Raw genomic sequence first — 19,413 nt, 5'->3', positions numbered from 1 at the left:
AACCCTTCTCGTGTTGTAGCTTCACTACATGCCGTTAAGAATTTTTTTTTTATCACTCCTTTCGCACCCTGGAGATCCGATCCATACTGCTTTTCAGTCTTCACTACCTTGTATACTTCTTCTGGTGTGTGTGTGTGTGTGTGTGTGTGTGTGTGTGTGTGTGTGAACACACACACCCACACACACACACACACGGTGGATTCCTAGTTATTGTAATAAATCATATAAGCCAACGCCAGCAAATAAACGTACACACCACTTCACCATTTCAAAGTTGCTGCGGCAATAATGAAGCGCAAATGAACTAATTATGCCATGAACACCAAGAGCTGTGGTTCAAGGTATTATATATACTCTGAATAATCCGAACTTGTGCAACCTGCAATGTACTGCTACGAGCTGAGATTATTGCAGCAAACTGCGATAACCTGGATTTTATATCATCTTATTGGTAATCTTTTGGTATTAATAATGTGCGTGCATTATATCTTATACCCACATCAACATGCTTATCAGTATCCTCCTACCAAAAATCCTAATCTGACTCTACAACTAGTATGCTTAATTTGCATGTAGAGTCAGATGCCACTGCCATGCCTGTCTCCAATACCATGACCTCTAAAATCTATGAAGGCAAAATGTGGTAAGAGAAACATTGTAGAATAGAGTCGGCATGTACCGTTACGCAAAATTTGTCATCCTGATGCCTCGTACTCCTGGTTGGGTGTGGCTAGATTTCCATGAGCATCAACTTTCAGCATATGATGCATAGTGGAAATTAGCTCATTAATTGAAACATTGAGAGATGTAAAAGGTACTTTGTGATTTATCTTGCATGAAACCCACACAACTTATTTACGCTACCATGCTTTGAAGTAAGATTCATAGCTAGCTAGTATTTCCATGCACCATGTAGCAGGCATATATATAGCTCTACCTCAGAGAAAGCTAATTAAAAGTTCCAGTATAGTATTTAATATCCACTGTGCTAACATGAATTGAACTACTACCAAATACAAAAATGTGAACATAATGGGTCGATCTGGGACTTGAGTTTTGTTGTACCGTTTCAACTAAAAGCTGATCCACCCATTGACTAAAATATAAATTTTCAAAATATGACCGTGTAAAGGCACAACGACTATATATAAAGATACCCTACGCACCAGACTGCTTTACTGAGAAATTAACAATTCATATAGAAAGGTAAGAGCGTATTTTAAAGTCTAAACAGAATCTGCCAGCAAGCCTGTGTATCTTTGGTAATGGACTGTCTTGCAAACCTCTTATATATTGTTGCAGACAAGCTATCTTCAACAGATTTTTTTTTTTGAGGGGTTGGGGGGAGGATCCCCACTATTGCTGGTGCCTCTTGTAGGCTCATTAAATCAGGAGGGTTTAGCAGCAATTACATGGAGAAAAAACATCAGCAGTTTTCTAAGGGTTTACATATTGGAACAGAAGATAGAACATTATCTTGTTGCGTTAGTCTAAGGCCTCAGCGATGTGCTTATCTTGTTGCGTTAGTCTACAGCCCCAGAGACAAGTTTCTTCTTTGCAGCTTAGCAACAGGTGTAGGAGAGCTTAGCTGGAGGCGTCGGAGGGATGGTTCTTGATTTCTAAAGACCACATTGTGCCTGTGTTTCCACCGTTGCCAGGCACATAACAGCAGAGCAGGAAGGTTTGGTAGCGCTGGGCTGGCACTTCCGTTGGCCGCTCGAGTAACCAGAGTTGCGTTACGGACGCCTGATGCACTGCGATCCCTATCTTCGCCCAATCAGATGCGCGCCTTTCAACCAAAACCAAGTTTTACCAGTTTTATTGAAAGCTTAATGTAGCATATTAGATGCAACTTCCTAACTGATTATATATATTCCTTTGCTCTCCTTCTGCAAGAAGGTAATCTAGCCAGCCCACGTATAAACTGCATTCTATTTAATATTACCTTTGTAGAACGACTAAGAAACTTCTAAGGTCATGTAAGAGCTTGAACATATTTTTTTTTTGGAAACACAGTACAAACGCAGATACTCACAAACTCATGCACACTCATCTTTTGAATACACGCACGCAACTCTACCCCTATGAGCACTTCTGAGAGATTGAACCGGCAGATCCTCAAGATTGAAGTCATCATTGGCGCTTTGCTATCGACAAACACATCGCCCCACTGAAAGAACAACGCCGGTTCAATTCTAGAATAAACCGAGGAAAAATGCATTTTTATTTAAGATTACCTTTGTATCTCCCCACTTCATCTCTTCCTATTTAATATTACACTTTTTATCTTCTGCTCTACATGAGAATTGGATAAAATCATAGTTCAAAATAGCCGGATGTAGGCTCTGCTATCTCCCGCTGTAGTTGATTGAAAAAGGTGCCATTGTTTGCTTCCAAATGCAATTTAGAAGCTATTAGCTATTTTAGAAGTCCGAATGCTAAATAACCTATTAGCATGACAAATCCATCAACAGGAAAAATTATATTTGAAGCAGATACCAAGTTGTAATTTTTTTTCACCTTGTTTTCACGGGTAGCATGTACCACTTAGGCTGTTAGGCATCACTCATGGTACGGTCGCCTATGTATTTCAAAATCTATTTTCCAAATGGTCAATTTTTTTTATCTCTATATTCTCGGTTCAGCCCTTCCCCTTCCATGTCATGTGTCCTAATACAGCCTTAGTCCAATGAAGATAGTAAGGCTAGACTCACGTAAATTATTTACGATAGATACCAATTTATTACTCGGAGATAGTTAAACAAGTAATTTCCAATGCACAAAAAAGATCTGATTATATCATTTTTTTTCTTTCATTTGTTTAGATCCAAAATGACTTTCACTTGAAAAATCTAGGTTCCCTACAAAGTACAAACTAATAAGAATGGAAGAAAAACAAACAAAGTTATAAAGGGAAAAGAATTTGAAAGCAAAAGCAAAAAATCTAACCAAGTAAACCACCGGCCCTCAAACTTGGCACGTGGTGTCATTCCGGTCCTCAAACTTTTAGAATCCACATTCACATACATAAACTTGCTAATCGTATCATGTGAGGACCAAATCACAATTGCTTAAGTTAAATCGAAAGTTATATAGTTTGTTCAAATAAAAAAAATTATCTACAAAATGTATACACACAAAAATAATTTATAACAATTTACTTGTAAAAATATATTAAAGATATGTGTAGATACTCGTAAAACAAGAAACACATATGACCAAAAATTTTATAGATAAATAGAAATAAAAAAGATAAATTTTGGAGAAAATATTTTAAAAATTATTTGGCAAATAATTTTGAAAAGAAAAATTGGAGAAAAAAAATACAAGAGGTGACAAGAATTCTTTTTTTTTTGAAAAAAAATTGGACCCACATATAAGCTCCACATAAGTTGAAACATTTTCACTTTATAACTTAAAAAATGATGATTTGGACTTCATGTGATACGATAACAAGTTTGAGGATCTGAATGTGCATTTTGAAAGTTTAGGAATCAGGATGATATCTCGGACCCAAGTTTGAGGACATTTTACTCAATCTAACTTATATGTACAACTTATACAAAGATAAATTTTTTAACCATTATCCAAACATGACCTAACTTAGTTGCATATTGTTGTTTTTGTAATAATGGGCTGCGTCATGTTTTTCTCGAGCTTCCCATTGTATATTAGTGGCGAGAACTTGTCTAATCAGCAGTTACACCCTCGTTGCAGACCGTGGGACGTGTAGTCCTTTTCAAACGCGATTGTGATGTTGAACTGATTTCTTATCCCGTTCTGGTCTTTGATCTGATCCAAACGTTGGTAGCGTAATCCCATGCCATCCAATGCTGGAAATTAGTTGAGCTTAGGTGCTTAATTAGATCAACACTAATGCCAGAATTAAGGCATACCCAGTGATTTATATTACAAAGTAGCAAAATTAAAGGTGATGAGGTGGTAATAATGGAGGATTGTTAGTTCTTGCATGATACGTAGGTGCCAAGTCACGCGGTTATTACACTCAAACATAATACCTTAACCTATCATCATTTCATCCATTCTATTTAGTTTATCCGAAACTTCATATCTATATTATAAGGATTCATAGAAATTGAAACATTCCTCACCAAAATTAGCCCCTATACCCACCTCACAAATCATCACTTTGAGACCCGCATGTAAGACTAAAACTTTGACAGGGGACGATGACAGACGGATTTCGTCACGCCATCCTGTTGTTCGCAATCCCACCCCCCCCCCCGAATTTTTTTTCACCGCACGGCTGTCTACCCACCTTGCGTACCCGCGATTCTATTGGCCCGGCAGCTTGCCATAATAGCGCCCGCGGCCTGTCAATCACGCCGCCTGCCCCTGCCCCCCGACGCCACCATGCCCTCCGCCCCAAATCGTGGCCATCCCCGCCGAGCCCCCACCCCGGCCGCCTGCGCCTAGCCCTGCACGCCGCCCGCCTCCCCCACCCCACGGCCACGATCGAGCGCCCCTCCTCCCCGGTGGCTCGCCTCCCCATGGATCTCGTTGCGCCCGTCCTTGCCTTGGTGGGCACCCGCGCGCGGCCCAGCACGTGGCAGTGACGGCGGTTGGGTCGCCCCCGTTCAGCTGCGGCGCGGGGCAGCGGGGCCGGTCGGTGGCAGCGGAGGAGGCTGCCGCGCCCATGGCGGCAGCGGGAAGAGGAGCAGCTCGGGCCGGCCGTACCTCTCCCTTCCCAATCCCCCCACTGCCGGCGTAGTGGTGCAAGGGCTCGGCGTCCACGTACCTCACTGCCGGCGAGATCTCCGTCCTCGTCACGCTCGCCCTCGAGGTAATCTCCCGATCTCCTTTCTCCTCCAATCCTCCCGCTCCTCCCTGGCCGGCACAAGCAGATGACTTCGATGGCGCAGCTCGTGGCTGCCGGCTCTTCACCCGGGCTCCTGCGGCCCCGCTCCTCCCTCCTCTGCAAGGCGGCGGCGGGGCGTCATGCACTTCTACAACTCTGACAGCTTCCCTGTTGCGTGGCGCCTCCGCGTCTTCCTCCTCTACAAGGCGGCGACGCTCCTCCACTTCACGCCCTCCAAGGTGGCCCGCTCGGCCGCCGATCCGGAGGTCTGCAAGACCCCGTCCTCGCCGCCTGCCATTCAACTTCTGCTGCCGGTGAGGACTGACTTTCCGATTGTGCCTCCATCTTGTTTATCAGGAGGCCAGCTGCCTTTTGCATGCCTGCTAGGTGTTCGATAATATGACAATGTGCTATGTTACTCCTTGCTTCTTTGTTCTTTGTTTGGCGATCCTTTAATTTTAGATCACTTCCATGAATCTTGGTAAAGGATTGGTAGAAGCACAAGAATTCAAGAGTGTCATAGCACACCCACATTTTCCTATACAATTTTCAGAGTGCCATGACCATTTTGTTGTTGTTGCTGTGAACAGTGCTACAATGATGGAGGGACATCGAGCAGGTCACCGCAAGTGCCAGGTCTTGACCAATTTGTTCCATCTACAGTACGGTTAAGATAAGCTATTTAGCTGACACACAATGACTTTTATTCAATCAGTCATATGAATCTTCCTTTACTCATAATGCTGGTGATTTCGGATCTATACTTCGGTTGGCTGATTATTGCTTTGCAGGATAAACTACTTTTGATGTCTAAATCGATTGTGATGTTTAGCTCACTGTTTTGGTTGGCTGATTATTGCGTCTCCCGATAGATTGCGCTTACTTGCGGGAGCCAGATGTGACATATGTGATGAAGAGCTTTTGCTTTGTGTGTGCTTATTGGAGTTCGCGTGCTATATCAGTCCCTGAATTTGCCAAAAGTGCTTTTTGGATGGAAGTGGTTTAATTCTGAATATTAATATCCTCTAACTATATATTCGCTTTGTTGCTTCCTGACTTGGGTACCTGCTCGGGGACAGTGAGGGATTCGTTCAGCTTGTCTTCTCGTAGTCACTGAGTCACAGGTCAGGTTTTTTCAGAAGAGGTGTGTTATCTTGTTGGATTGGATTTCTTCTTCCGAAGAGAAAAGATGAAACTAAAAAGGTTAGTGGCTCAGTGCTGCCCTCTATCCGTGATTTGAAGGGTTGACATGCAGGAAGTCTCATCAGGTGTTTACTGGGTAAATCTCATCAGGTGTTTCTGAATTTGGTTGAATTAATTTGGATGTACAAATTATTTCGAAGTTGATCTATATGGCTTCTGAATTCAGTAGGGCACAAACCAGGATGGTGCTTCACTTTCTTTGGTGTTTAATATTAAGTTTAATAGAGTTCTAGCTACATTTTCTTTGAGTATTCGAATGATACTTAATGTTCCAGCTTGTTGCCGTATTCCACCAGTAGAAAATAGGAGGGACTAAAACATATGCTTGAAATTATCATCTATGCTCAATTTCTGTAAGAATTTGCTTATCTGGGAGATGATTAATTTCAAGGTTGGTTTGCTCATGAGATTGCTAGAGCATGGTACCATTTCAGGCAAGCTAATGCATGTTCATATTGCATTCTCTAATTATCTTCTTACCTTTTGGATTTCTTACAGGTCAGGATCAGTTTGGAACTTACATGGGAGATGCTGAATATCACTCTATCTTTCTAAGGTATGCTTAGCCATCTACTCAGATAAAATAGTGGTAGCACTACCATCCTAAAATCTATAGGGATAGGCGTTTCATATTAAATAGCATGCACTTTTTTCTAGATCAAATCTGGGCAGTAATTTTGCAGTCTTTTTTTTCTTCTATCATTTTCTCCCAGCCAAAATTATTTTTATTTTGCTGGGGATCCATTTGTAGTGGCTAAAAGGTGTACATTTGGTCAGTGCTTCACATACCAGACGATTGGAGGTATATCCTTGATAATTTTTGGCTCATAATAGTTTCATTTGTTTACTCTCTGGCGATCGTTGTGTAAAAATAAAAAAAATAGGTTACTATGCTTAGTTTCATAGCCTACTCTACATATGTTTAGATATTTCATATGTGCTTTCCAATTACTCTGCCTCTAGAAGTATCAGGTTTCAGAAATTACTTTTATGTTTCCAACTTAATATATTGATTGGACACTACTATATTTGAATCAAATGTTTCAAATGTTGTTGCCCGGTTGATAAGTAATCTGTTTTATAATTCTACCATACAACTTGCATGTTTTTGCAGATTCCTCTATTGTGCTGTCGAAGCCCTTTCTGGTTCCACACCGGAAGGTTAATACTATGTTTCCTCAATTCTATGGCCCTTGCTCTCCCTTGGATCTACTTCTTCCGCTGCCCTGTGCAGTGGAGCTGATCTATGCAGACGGCAGCTGAGATCGGTGATGCTTCAGCTACTCAGCCAGCATCTGCCCATCTGTGTTTCCTTGCTATGGCAACACGTTCTCATCAACCAGGTGCTTAATTAGAGGTAAACTGCATCTCCATGAATCAAGCCAAATAGTACTTCCTTTTTAATATTCACAGACATCGCTCACTGTGCTAATATCGAGAGGAGAGATCCAAATGTTTCTTGCTTGCATTTTTCCCTCATTAATTTTTTACAGAATTGGACGCTCCAATTTGTGTTGTCAATTGTGCCTAAAGTACTTGAATGCTTTGCAACCCTTCCAATCAGATGACAATTTCAGACAATCATATGAAACCTTGATGTGGGAAATCACTTGGTTCTTCTATTTTTTAGCTGATTAGGGACAAATCCTGATGTTTAATGCAATGCAACCGAAATTCCAGTACTAATGCATTTTAGTATCAGTTGATTTGTGTGTTCAGTTTGTAACCTAAAACATGATATATCACCTGCCAGGCTGCAATGGAAACCATGTCTGAATGATTGCTTGGGACAGTACCATAGCATAAGCTTTGTACATGCAACCATCGCAAATCAACCATAGGTAGTGCTTTGTGCACAATTGAGCTATTTGTTGTGGTGTCGATGTCATTGCCAACAGCCCTGTGATGTGCCTCACTGAACTTGGGTATGCAGGCTGCAGCTAGCTGATGTGTTTAGGCTCTTGTGGTAATGCAGCTAGCCCTGTGACGATGCGGCAGAGAAGCACACCCAGCACGGATGGGAGCAGCCCTCCAGCCATTCGATGAGATGCCTAATGAACCATGAGTTCATGAGACTAAAAACAATGAAGAATGAATTGTGTTAGATTTTTTGGTACATTTAAATTTACCATCTCAGTTATTACTGCTCATTTCTGAATACGTTAATTTGAAACATCACTTGCAGTTGATGCTTTCGGTTGATTACTACTCCAACAAAGAAGAAAACAAACACCCTTTTACAAAGGTTACTAATACTCTCCATAAGCACCGTTAATTTGTCGCGCTTTATTTTCATGCTTCATACGTACCTATTTTTACCCAGAGATCACTCTAAACATTCAACTATGACACTTAGAAATATTATTTTTACCTAAAAAATTCAGAGCTTGTTGATATATATATATATATATATATATATATATATATATATATATATATATATATATATATCCTTCTGAACCTTTGCTTGATTATTCTTTCTGAACCTTCTCCTCTTCGACAAGGTACATATTAGACTTTGTTCAGAAATTAAGTGGAACTATTGAAAAGTGATGCCCACAGCTTTTAGCACTTTTCGTTACTTAAAATGATACTCGTAGCGTTAGCACGAGCATTACACTATTTGCTCAAGTTGACAAAAAGAGAATTACTTTTTTTTCCTGAACCATAAATATGTAATGACTTTTGCAATGTCTAATCCAACTTGGCACCTAACCAGTTGGTTGTTTGATTTCATTTATTACGGAACGTTGCCATAGCATTAGCACAGGCATCAAACTATTGTGGTATGGCCAAATTATTTTTTTTATTCAACAACACTTTGTTGTCTCTTACAAACAATTGCGGTTGTACTGAAATTTCTCCATATCTTCTCCAACCAGATAAATGCTACTACAGATTTTAGCACATGTAGTAGTTTACACTCACTTGATGTGCATGGATAGCACCAAATGAGTTCATGAATACTTCGGCAAGTTCGATCCCAAGCTGTTGGAGAGCTCAGAGCCCGATGCCATCCACAAGCTCATCGTCCCGGTACAGGAACAAGGTGAGGTTTTGGGTGCAAGTTTTTGGATGGGTTTTGGGCGCAAATTGTAACACCTTGTTTCGTTTTTCGTTTCCATTCCCCAGATGGAGTTCTCGCTTGGGACAAAGAGATGGATGCAAAGGGAGTGGAAGGAGAAGGAGGAAGTAAACAAGGCTGACGAGATATTCCCCATAACATTTGATTAACTCCTGATCAGTTTTTTTTTAGGCTATGAACAATAGCTATCTGTTGTGCTGCTGGAAATGAAAGAAACCTAAGGTTGAGGGTATACAGCTTTGAGTGGATCAGATTTTATAGAAGAAAAAACTTAAGGTAAAGTTTTTTCCTGGTTTCTGCTTGATCGAGATAGAAGATGGTAGCAGTAAGCAGTGTGCTACTGGATAAGAACAGAGCCAAGCAAAGAGCTAGGTTGCTTCTTGCTATGTGCTACATGGGTCTCTTAAAAAAATATCATAATAATGCTTTGGCAGAGTAGGACAGGTGCATTCTCTTATGGGAGTGACCATCTGTGAGCTAGATATTAGTTGTATCTCTACTTTTGATTGCATAATGACCTGTTTTGCTTCCGAGGCCTATTAGAAGGGAGGTGATTATAAATAAATATTTAAATATATGCCTCTGATCTGATGTAATAACTAAGACATGGCCTAATCATCGATGCTCATATAACTCCAATGTTCTTTTGCGGATCATGAATTTCTTATATAACTCTAATGTTCTTTTGCGGATCATGAATTTCTTTGCAACAGCTGAACATGTCTGGCCACGCCGAGAGAAACACACGCTGCGAGATCTTTTCCTTATCCATTGCTACAAGTAATGGATAACTAGACCCATTTATAAATAGCAGTTTAAATTGATCATCCATCGCTGGTTTGCACTCTGATAATGCAACCACCTGGATCAAAGATTGATAACTAGACCCATTTATAATAGCAGTTTAAATTGATCAAAGTTGCCTATATTTTTTATGGATATTTTGTTGTGCACTCACGTAGTTTTTCTTACCTTTTTCTTAAAAGCATTTTGCATATCACTATTCAACTTACTGTCTGCTAATTATGGCATAAAAATTAAAATTTTACCTCATGGTAACAAATGGGAAATTTCTGGAATAATTCAATGCATGCTGCTTGTTTGTATGCTTTTGATAAGTTCTTTCGATTAGTTATTGATTATGTAATAGTTGTTTATTTTTTTCTGAATAGAATTATGTGATGCTGCACTTAAATATATTTATTTTTTTAACCCGTGGCATTAGCACTTAAATAATAAATGCATAGCTTTGTGTGTTTAATAATAACTTATGCCTATTTATAGTTTTTGAAGACGCTTGATAAATATATAATTATTCTTTACTAAGTTTTTAGTAACACATGTGTGCTGCACCTACTAGAAAAATTCAATTTTTTTTTGAGATTTTGATGATATGTGGAGATAATTGTACAAGATTTTGAAAGCTTAAGGATTTTAGTTAGCATCCCTCCTCTATATTCAGGTGTTGCTAACTGGCCACTTAAAAATAACCCCACTGTCATTCTTTTATATATCTACAAATCTGCTATGGCACAGCTTGATGGTCGATGTTGTATCTGTAGTAATTTAGATTGGTCCAGCGAATTACAGGTTGCTTAATCTGTGTGGAACAATAGAATAAGGATACCAAGTTGGTTTTTTGTTTTTTTCCACTGATATCATAATTTTTGCTTTTCTATAACACAATACTCTTCATGTATCATAGAGCCCTAGCACCTTGTAACCCATTATGAAGATGAGAGATGTAAACTATTCATCGAGCGGACACCCAGGACCATATTATTATGGCAACTAATTTCATTGCTAACGAGTACAATTTTATCAAATATTAATCATTTATTTGTTTACTCATACATATATGCAATATGTATTTTTTTCAAACGATACACTTACTAGATGTTTGGCGGCATCTGAACAAACTTCAATCTCTTTAATCAATGCTGGAGGATACCTATAGGGTCAGCACTAGATGGTGATTTAGTATTATTATTGATTATTGATATTTGTTTAAAAAATATTCATGCTACGTCATCAACACTTATAGTTTTTTTATTGCAGATGTTAGATTAGCATACACACAGATATTGTCTTGCATGATGGCATCAAATTTGCGGTTGTGGCTCGAGCTGAGGAGCTAAACAGAGTTATATGATGTACCACGCTCAAGTTCTGAAGATTAAAATTCTACAGCAAAATATATGCATGAGTACATAACTAGCAGCTCGAGTCTTCTAGGAATATAAAAACTAAGGAATATTTGCAAAAGTCCATTTAGTTTATATAGAGTGATTGGTCCAGTATCAATAAACAAGGTTAATTTCTATAGTAGTCATTCTTGTAATGAAATTATTTTTTAAAAACATTTTTCTACGTGCTTGTTACTACCTTATACATATCATTTACCTATTTTTTTATAATTGTATGCTTTTTCCATATTTTGAGTATTTTATCTATTTTCACCACTACTGAGACCTCGTTACTTGTTGTCACCGAATATAGTTTCTAAAAATGTTTGTGGTATCTAAAATTTAGTGTGATTATTTTTTTTCACAATATTGTTCTTTAAACACGTGTGTGCCGCACGTATACCCTACTGTATTTTTAAAAACCCATGTCCGGCGGCAGACCAGACCCAACCAAACCACGAAACCCGTACAACACCGAAAGTTCCTTCCTACCCAACCTGCAACGACAAATGCCCTCAAAAAAAAAACCCTGCAACGACAAATCCCGGCCCCTGCCATCCGCCCGTCCATGCCCCATCCGACGGCCAATCCCGCTCGACGCGGTCACGACGATCCATCCCTCCCCCGCTCCCCGCCGGGCCCCAACCAGGGTTTACCTTTTCGGTGAAATTTCGGTGGAAATTTCCTTTCCGCTAGTAGCCGGGAAGTGAAATTTCGGTACTTTTCGCCATTTTCCGTTTTGAAATTTAAAAATTCAAAAATATTTATAAAAAATTCGGAAAAAAATATGATAAAAAACTAGGTGTTCTTCTGAGCAAATAGGACTAGAACACACTCAAATCTAAGATCATTTGCTAGGCTAAAATTGCATTTTAGTTGAAAAACAAGGTTATTTGTAGTCTAATGAGGTAGAATTTGAGTTGGCATGAGAGTTAACGAAGTAGGAAAGCACACCTTTCAGAATGCTTTAACAATTCTCTATACAAATTGAATCTAAAAAAAAATCAAACACTGTCACATGAATTGATAACCAATTCAAATCATATTTGTCCTGGATTTAAGTCCCTGAAATTTTATAAGCATATCCGCAATAACAAAAATAATAAAAGTCTAGTTGAGGCCTAAGAGAAAAAAATGGAAGTTGTCATATGAAATGACAAGACTTTTAATTGGTAGTTTTTGAAATAATTAAATAACTTTCAAACCATTGCTCAAATGAAAAAGTTCCTGAAATAAAAGTTGTAAGATCTCGAAAAACTGAACAAAGTTGGTATTCAAAAGTTTTTCATTTGACCTCCGAAACAGTAGGAAAATCACAACTGACATCATTTTCCGTGGAAAATCACCGAAATTTCGGTTGGAATTCACCGAAATTTCGTTTTTTGAATTTGAATTCTCTTTCCGTTCGGAATTAGCGAAATTTGGCGAAATTTCGGCCGAAATTTCGTTTCCGGCAGTTGGCGGAATTCGATAAAAAAACGAAACCGAAATTTCGTTTCCGGCAGTTGGCGGAATTCGATAAAAAAATGAAAAGGTCAACCCAACCATACCCGACCGGCGACCGTCGCTAATATCCATTTTTTTCATCACAAACCATCCATTAATTGCCCGCCCGCCCGCGCGCCACCGCCTCCGTTCCCCTCGATCCCATTCCGTCCTCGCCCTCCCGCATTCCTGGAGGTCGCCGTCCGTGGAGCGCTCGGGGGGGTCGGAGGAGGCGGGCGGAGGTGATGGCGGCGCGGGCATCGACGGGGGCGATGGACGCCGCGGCGGTGGACGAGGTGCTGCGGCGCCTCGTCGAGGGCGGCCGCGGCGGGCGGCAGGTGCAGCTGTCGGAGGCCGAGATCCGCCAGCTCTGCGTCGAGGCCAAGCAGGTGCTGCTCGCGCAGCCCAACCTCCTCCGCATCCACGCGCCCGCCAAGATCTGCGGTGAGCGCCCCCGCGGGCCGCGCGCGCCTTCGCTGCACCTCTCGTTTCTGCATTGTGCACCTCGGTCGGTCTCGTTTCGGCCGCCGTGCCCCCGTTCGATTTCGCGATTTGGGTTGGATTCCGAGTGCTGCTGCTGCGTTCGGGTTAGATTCGTGCCGTGTTCGTCGGCGATTAATTAGGGGTAAAATGCTGCTGCCTGGGTTCATTGATCGATTATCGGTCCGCAGGGGCCTACCATGCTCATGAAATTCATACGTGTAAATGTAATTCCCGCATTTGGGTGGGGCTGAAAAGTGCAGTTTCCGAATGCCTCGTCGCTGTTCCTGTCTCGTGGTCAATGAGCAGAGCTGCCACGGTCTTTGCTTATTAGGTACGCCTGGCCTTGTCTTTTTGTACACTTCTGGGAGGGAGGAAACCGCACTTTTGGGTTGCCTGTTTCTGCACGCTTTGTGCTTTTTGGGTAATGCCGGGTCTGCAAGCGTAACGTCATCATCAAAATGTTGTAAACTACTAATCTGCTGGAAGTGGGGGGAAATATGCTGCCGGGGATTGCCAGCCCTGCTCATGGTTGGTTGGTGTTGGACGTTGGTAGTCTCGTTCGGTTTCTCTCCATCCCTGAGCCTCCCGTGAGTAAGGATTTTGGAGTCGTTGCGAAGTTGGTGACCAGTGAGCAAAGCTAGGCTGTCTGACTTGTGCGTAGCATTGCATGATTGTTGGATTGTCTGCTAGTTACATGCGTGACTTATGCTTAGTTACATGCAGAAAATTCTGGTGATTTTTTGGGATCGCAACTAAAACTTCGCATGTACATATGTGATGTCTCTTGTGAACATGGGAGTCATAGCTGCATTACATTATTATTAACATATGAAAGTCTGCTCGTACATGCTGTTTCTTCATGCTTATATATTTTTTTTCCTTCGGTGTTTAATACCATTCCATTTTAGTACGAGTAATATTTTTTTTTTCTAAAGTACACTGTCAAAATTTTCTAGGCACAGGTAGGCACCGTTTGCCTGATGGGTCTTCCTAAGATTCTCTAACTAGGCTCTTGCCTCACATACATAAGGAAGGGCAAGGGAAGGGAAGGGAAGGAAAGAGAATCATGATGGAAGTGGAGGAAACCAAATATCGGTAGAGCCCTCAATGGATGGGTATAGTGGATAGGGCGGGAAGGAGGGATTCATAATGATGAGACATACACAATATTTTGTTCCAATAACTAGGTAATGGTGACTTTTCATTAAGGGCCCTTTGATAGGGTTCTGGCTTCTCTGGCTTGCAGGAGCCCATGAAACCAAAAAAAAAAGAAGGTTTCACTGGGCTCCTAGTTCATTTGGAGGAGCCATTTTTGCTTCAATAAAAAATATCCCTGAATATTACCTAGGAAAATAAAACTCGACCACGAGGGAGGCTCCCCCAGGCTTTGTTATAAGGTGTTGTGCTTTGAACTCAGGTCGGGATAGGAGTTTAGAGTTCAACGATCTAACTAGTCCACCCAAATATCACCTTGAAGCCGAGAGCATTTTTGGGTGAGAAAGCTGTCCCAAACAGGGCCTAAATATGTTTTGTGTAGTACTGGTGATGTTGACACTGTAACTGTGCAGTAGGCCTACAAGCAAAGCCAAAGGATGCTAGCCCAGTTGGTTAGTTAATCCGGCGGCACCCCTCAGGTCCTGAGTTTGACTCCCCGTGGGAGCGAATTTCAGGCTGAGGATAAAAAAATCCTCGCTGGCCCCGTGTGCCAAAGCACTGGTTGTGAGACGACCCAGGTCGACCTGAGGACCCTTACATGGCCCAGGCAGGTAGTTCCCAGGGGTTACGTCTCCCAGTGTCAGGGCGGGGCCAGGGTTCGGGGATTTTCTCGGTCGGGGAAGCCGAGGCTTCTTCTTAAGCTAATACCGGTGGGGCGGTCTTTCCCCACCCGGCCGAGTTTTTTTAGGCCTACAAGCAAAAGCTACATGTAACTCTTCATGGGTAACTTTATCACTACTTCGTAATTGGCTATATATTGTACAATCCTGCATGGCCACCCCATGTGGCGGTCTTATAGTGAAGTCAATGCTAAGCACTTACTCTTACCAGACAAAATATTTGCTTCTATGGTGAAGCTTATAAACATTGAAGTCCTTTTATGACTATTGGAATCACATTCTGATGAATTTATCATTTTTTTATGTTGCACTTTACAACTGTCAGTTTACAGCACCTTAAATTGCCCTCTATCATCATGATACACCAATGGTCAGTGTAAGCGAATCAGGAAATGAAAACATCACATATGGAGAAATGCCCTTTGACAAAATATAGGTCATTTGAGCATCCCCTTTTGTTAGTCTGGCCATATTTTGCAAGTAGATATTATGCTGAGCTCCTCTCAATTTTGTCCTGAGCTTTAGTTCTTATGTGTTCCAGAACACCTGCTTTCAATTACTTATTTACTTAGAAGAAAAAGTGTTAGCTTGTTCTGTATGTTGTCTTTCTTGGCCATTTCTGCATATCTACATGATAGAGATACCTCTATGTTTTAGCCTTTTCTTATGTTTCAGAAATTTTCTCTACGGAACCTTCATGCAACTTTACATGCAGGTGATATCCACGGTCAGTTTGTTGATCTTCTGAGGCTATTCGATTTGGGTGGTTATCCTCCGACTTCAACTTATATTTTCCTTGGAGACTATGTGGATAGAGGCAAACAAAGCTTAGAAACCATATGTCTTCTTCTGGCATACAAGTTGAAGTACCCTGATAATATATACCTTTTAAGGGGGAACCATGAAGATGCAAAAATTAACAGAGTATACGGTTTCTATGATGAATGTAAAAGGAGATTCAATGTTCGTCTATGGAAGATATTCTGTGATTGCTTCAATTGCTTTCCTATGGCAGCACTTATTGATGACAAAGTACTATGCATGCATGGTGGCCTCTCACCTGAATTGAATAGCTTGGATCAAATAAAAGATATTGAGAGGCCTACTGAAATTCCTGACTATGGTCTTCTGTGTGATCTCCTTTGGTCTGATCCTAGTCCTGATACAGAAGGGTGGGGGGAGAGTGATAGAGGTGTTTCTTGCACTTTTGGTGCAGATAAGCTTGTAGAATTCTTGGAGAAGAATGATCTTGACCTTGTGTGCCGAGCTCATCAGGTAAACAAAAGTATATAAGCTTTTATTCTTTTCACATTCATGTGACAGTTTTGACATGTGTCCCCCCCCCCCCCCCCCCAGGTGGTAGAAGATGGCTATGAGTTCTTTGCAGAGAGGAGATTAGTGACAATCTTTTCAGCTCCAAACTATTGCGGTGAATTTGACAATGCAGGTGCTCTATTGAGCATAGATGAAAGCTTAATGTGTTCTTTTCAGATATTGAAACCAACTGAAACAGGTGCACCACATTCAAGGAAACCTCTTCCAAACAAGGTAATTATAGAGTTTTATAAGTGATTTCATCATAAGCATCACATTGGGTACCTAGGAAATATATTATTACTGAGTTATATTTGCTGAAAATCATTATTTTTTTCTCATGGACTATAATTTATGTTTTTCTCACCCTCTTTATTTCAAATTCTGTATTTTCCATGTTGTGTCCTGTATTTTTATGACAATTGTGGTTTTGAGCCTATAGTGGACATCCTACAGGCCTATATTTTGACTCCTGGAGGGAGTGACTTTGTCATGTGTAGCGACAACATGTGTACTTTACTGCTCGCATGAACATTACTTAGGAAGAAGAATAAATATTCAACCATGGGCACATTCTTTAGTAGCATAATATTTACTGTCCTGACACACTAGCAACCTGGGGGGTGGGGTGAAGGTTTGGATGGAATCCATCAACCTTTGTGAGTTTGTGTTCATGTTATGCTACCGTGCACATGACATCGTACATACAGAATGGAAAGCTGTAGTGAAATTATTAAAGTCGTAATCTGATAGTATATTCTGTCCAGGGGCAATTTAATCTGTTACCAGTGCATGCTATCTCTTCTATTTAAATTCCAACGTCATTCTAATAACACTTATCGGCATTTTAATAGTCACTTTCATAGCTTTCTGCATTCTTTTTGTTTGTGCGTAAATTCTAAAATGCATGGCTCCCAGAGGGGAAACAAAGACTAAGGTGTATTCTAAATGCATGATGCATTTAGAATACACCTTAGTCTTTGTTTCCCCTCTGGGAGCTATATAACTTCAAGTTCTTGTTTAAGGAAATAATCATAAGTTTTTTGCAATGCTTACCAGCTCAAATAATCTTTTTCCCCTTTGCTTAACAGACAACAAAAGCAGAGAACGTCTAACTTCTACTCAGTTACGTAGCCACTATTGTTGTCAGCTCCAAGGGGGTGATCTTATTAAGTCTCGGATCCACCAGGGCATGGCATTAGCTCTACAGCCTATTTCTCTTACCCTTTGGAGTGGCAGAGCTCTACATCACTCGCTGAATTTGTGTAGACTCAATCGGCAGCACTTACATTCTTCTGTACAGCTGCAATGTTTCTCTCCGGCATTTAATCCTTTCTTAGCTTCTCTATAGTTACCTCGCCACAGCTGCAACGTTTGGTCTGGTGGACACGTGTTGGGTGCAGTAGTGTTTTTTGTTAGTTATTCTAGTGATGTTTCTTTGCCTGGTCACTTTGAGATTTGTTTGCCTGTGTATGTTCTTCAGGCTTTGGGATATATGCACCGTGCATTTGTGTAATTCTATTCATTTCCACGTAAATGCTTGTGTACCAAATCTGCGTTGGCATAAGATTAATGCTTATTGTAACAGTCACCCAGTATATGTGGTGTAACACTGCAATATATCTGTTTGTGTGTGGTCACAAAATCCAAATAGAAAAGATGCATCGAAGGAAAGAAAACACAAGGCTTAACATTTCGGTCTGATACATGTAATTGCTATTTCAAGATATAATAACTATGTAATGTACCTTGTTTCCCCGTTATGTATGACATTACTTGGCCCTTGTTTAGAATGCTGGAATCATGCATTGGTTTTGTTGAAATTCCATGAAAAACTAATTTCATTCCTACAGCTGACCAAAAGCATCGTTGCGTTCCAAAAGGTCCCCTATTTTGCTCGTAATTTCACAAAGGAAAAAGTCCAAATTACTCCCCTCAACTATAGTCAAAGTCTGGATAACCCCCTAAATTATAACTTGGTTCAATTTACACCCTAAATTATACCATTAAGTTTATTTTATCCCCTAATACAATTTATCTTTTTTCTTTCTCCATACACAAGTTGAATTTTAATTTCAAATTTTATAGAGCAGTAGTGGACATCATAATGCATATTTAGAAAAAGTTTTATAATTTTCCCCCTAAGTTTTCATATAATTTTGTACTCCAATGATTAATTTATCATTAAATATTCTAACCTATCAAAATAATAATAAAAAATTATGATCTATTTTTTGCGTTATGGTGCGTACTATTATGCTATAAAATTTCAATTCAAAACTCCACATATGCATGGAGAAATAAAAAAGACAAATTATATTAGGGGATAATTTGAACCAAATGGTATAGTTTAGGGGGTAAAATGAACCAAACAATAGCTTATGAGGTTATCCAGACTTTGGTTATAGTTGAGGGGAGTAATTTAGACTTTTTCCTTTCACAAATATAAGAGAATTAGAAAAAGGACTTCGCACAATCTAAAAAAGAGACTGCACGATATAGCTTGGCTACATTTATTACCACATGAGAGGTCTCAATGGTTCTTAAGGCGTCGCCTAGGCGACGCCAAGGCGTCAAGGCGCTCAGGGAGGCCAAGGCGTCGCCGACGCCCAGCCAGAAGAGAGGAAGAGCAAGGGGAAGGAGCGACCGGGAGATGAAAGGAGGAGCAAGAAAGTTACCAGAACTAGCAGGTGACGACCTCCGCCTTCCTCATCCTCGACGGCACCGGCGCCGGCGAGATCTGGCCCCCAAGAAACTGGGGAGGTGCGAGGACTTGAAGGGGGAGCGGCTGCGGTGCTCCATTTGAGCAGCTGGAGGGGACGCCAGGGTTCGTTGCTGCACGGGTCTGCTGCGGCTGCAGTCGATGTGTAGGGGAGCGCCGGCGGAAGGGAGGAGAGGCATGCGGGGCGGAAGGGAGAGGCGGCGGCACTGCTGCGAGGGAGGAAGAGAGGAGCGGCGCTGCTGCGAGGAAGAGAGGAGCGGCGCTGCGAGGGAGAGGCGGCG

The 19,413-nt window shown here is 40.9% G+C and overlaps 1 protein-coding gene and 1 long non-coding RNA gene across 22 annotated transcripts; both read left to right on the top strand.

Moving 5' to 3' along the window:
- Window positions 1-4,370: 4,370 nt before the first annotated feature.
- LOC120706868 lies at window positions 4,371-11,498 on the top strand. Of its 21 annotated transcripts, none has more exons than XR_005688481.1 (10): window positions 4,371-4,804; window positions 4,884-5,133; window positions 5,410-6,022; window positions 6,521-6,578; window positions 7,137-7,379; window positions 7,776-7,863; window positions 7,956-8,267; window positions 8,905-9,071; window positions 9,155-9,383; window positions 11,166-11,498. It is a non-coding gene; the product is annotated as an uncharacterized LOC120706868 (long non-coding RNA). The 21 variants fall into 21 exon arrangements; XR_005688499.1 differs by lacking the exon at window positions 11,166-11,498 and having other exon boundaries at window positions 5,410-5,455; window positions 5,899-6,022; window positions 9,155-9,746; XR_005688497.1 differs by lacking the exon at window positions 11,166-11,498 and having other exon boundaries at window positions 7,998-8,122; window positions 8,208-8,267; window positions 9,155-9,746.
- Window positions 11,499-12,887: 1,389 nt separating this feature from the next.
- On the top strand, window positions 12,888-18,089 carry LOC120706867 (serine/threonine-protein phosphatase PP1-like). Its single transcript, XM_039991608.1, has 4 exons — window positions 12,888-13,222; window positions 15,812-16,371; window positions 16,453-16,644; window positions 17,502-18,089. The coding sequence occupies exons 1-4, from the start codon at window positions 13,024-13,026 to the stop codon at window positions 17,523-17,525; spliced, it is 975 nt and encodes a 324-aa protein (XP_039847542.1). The 5' UTR covers window positions 12,888-13,023; the 3' UTR covers window positions 17,526-18,089.
- The last annotated feature ends 1,324 nt before the right edge of the window (window positions 18,090-19,413 follow it).

The sequence above is a fragment of the Panicum virgatum genome, chromosome 5K, assembly GCF_016808335.1.
Source record: "Panicum virgatum strain AP13 chromosome 5K, P.virgatum_v5, whole genome shotgun sequence".
Lineage (NCBI taxonomy): Eukaryota > Viridiplantae > Streptophyta > Magnoliopsida > Poales > Poaceae > Panicum > Panicum virgatum.
The sequence above is the reverse complement of the archived record's forward strand: the minus strand, read 5'-3'. Positions and strand labels throughout refer to the sequence as shown.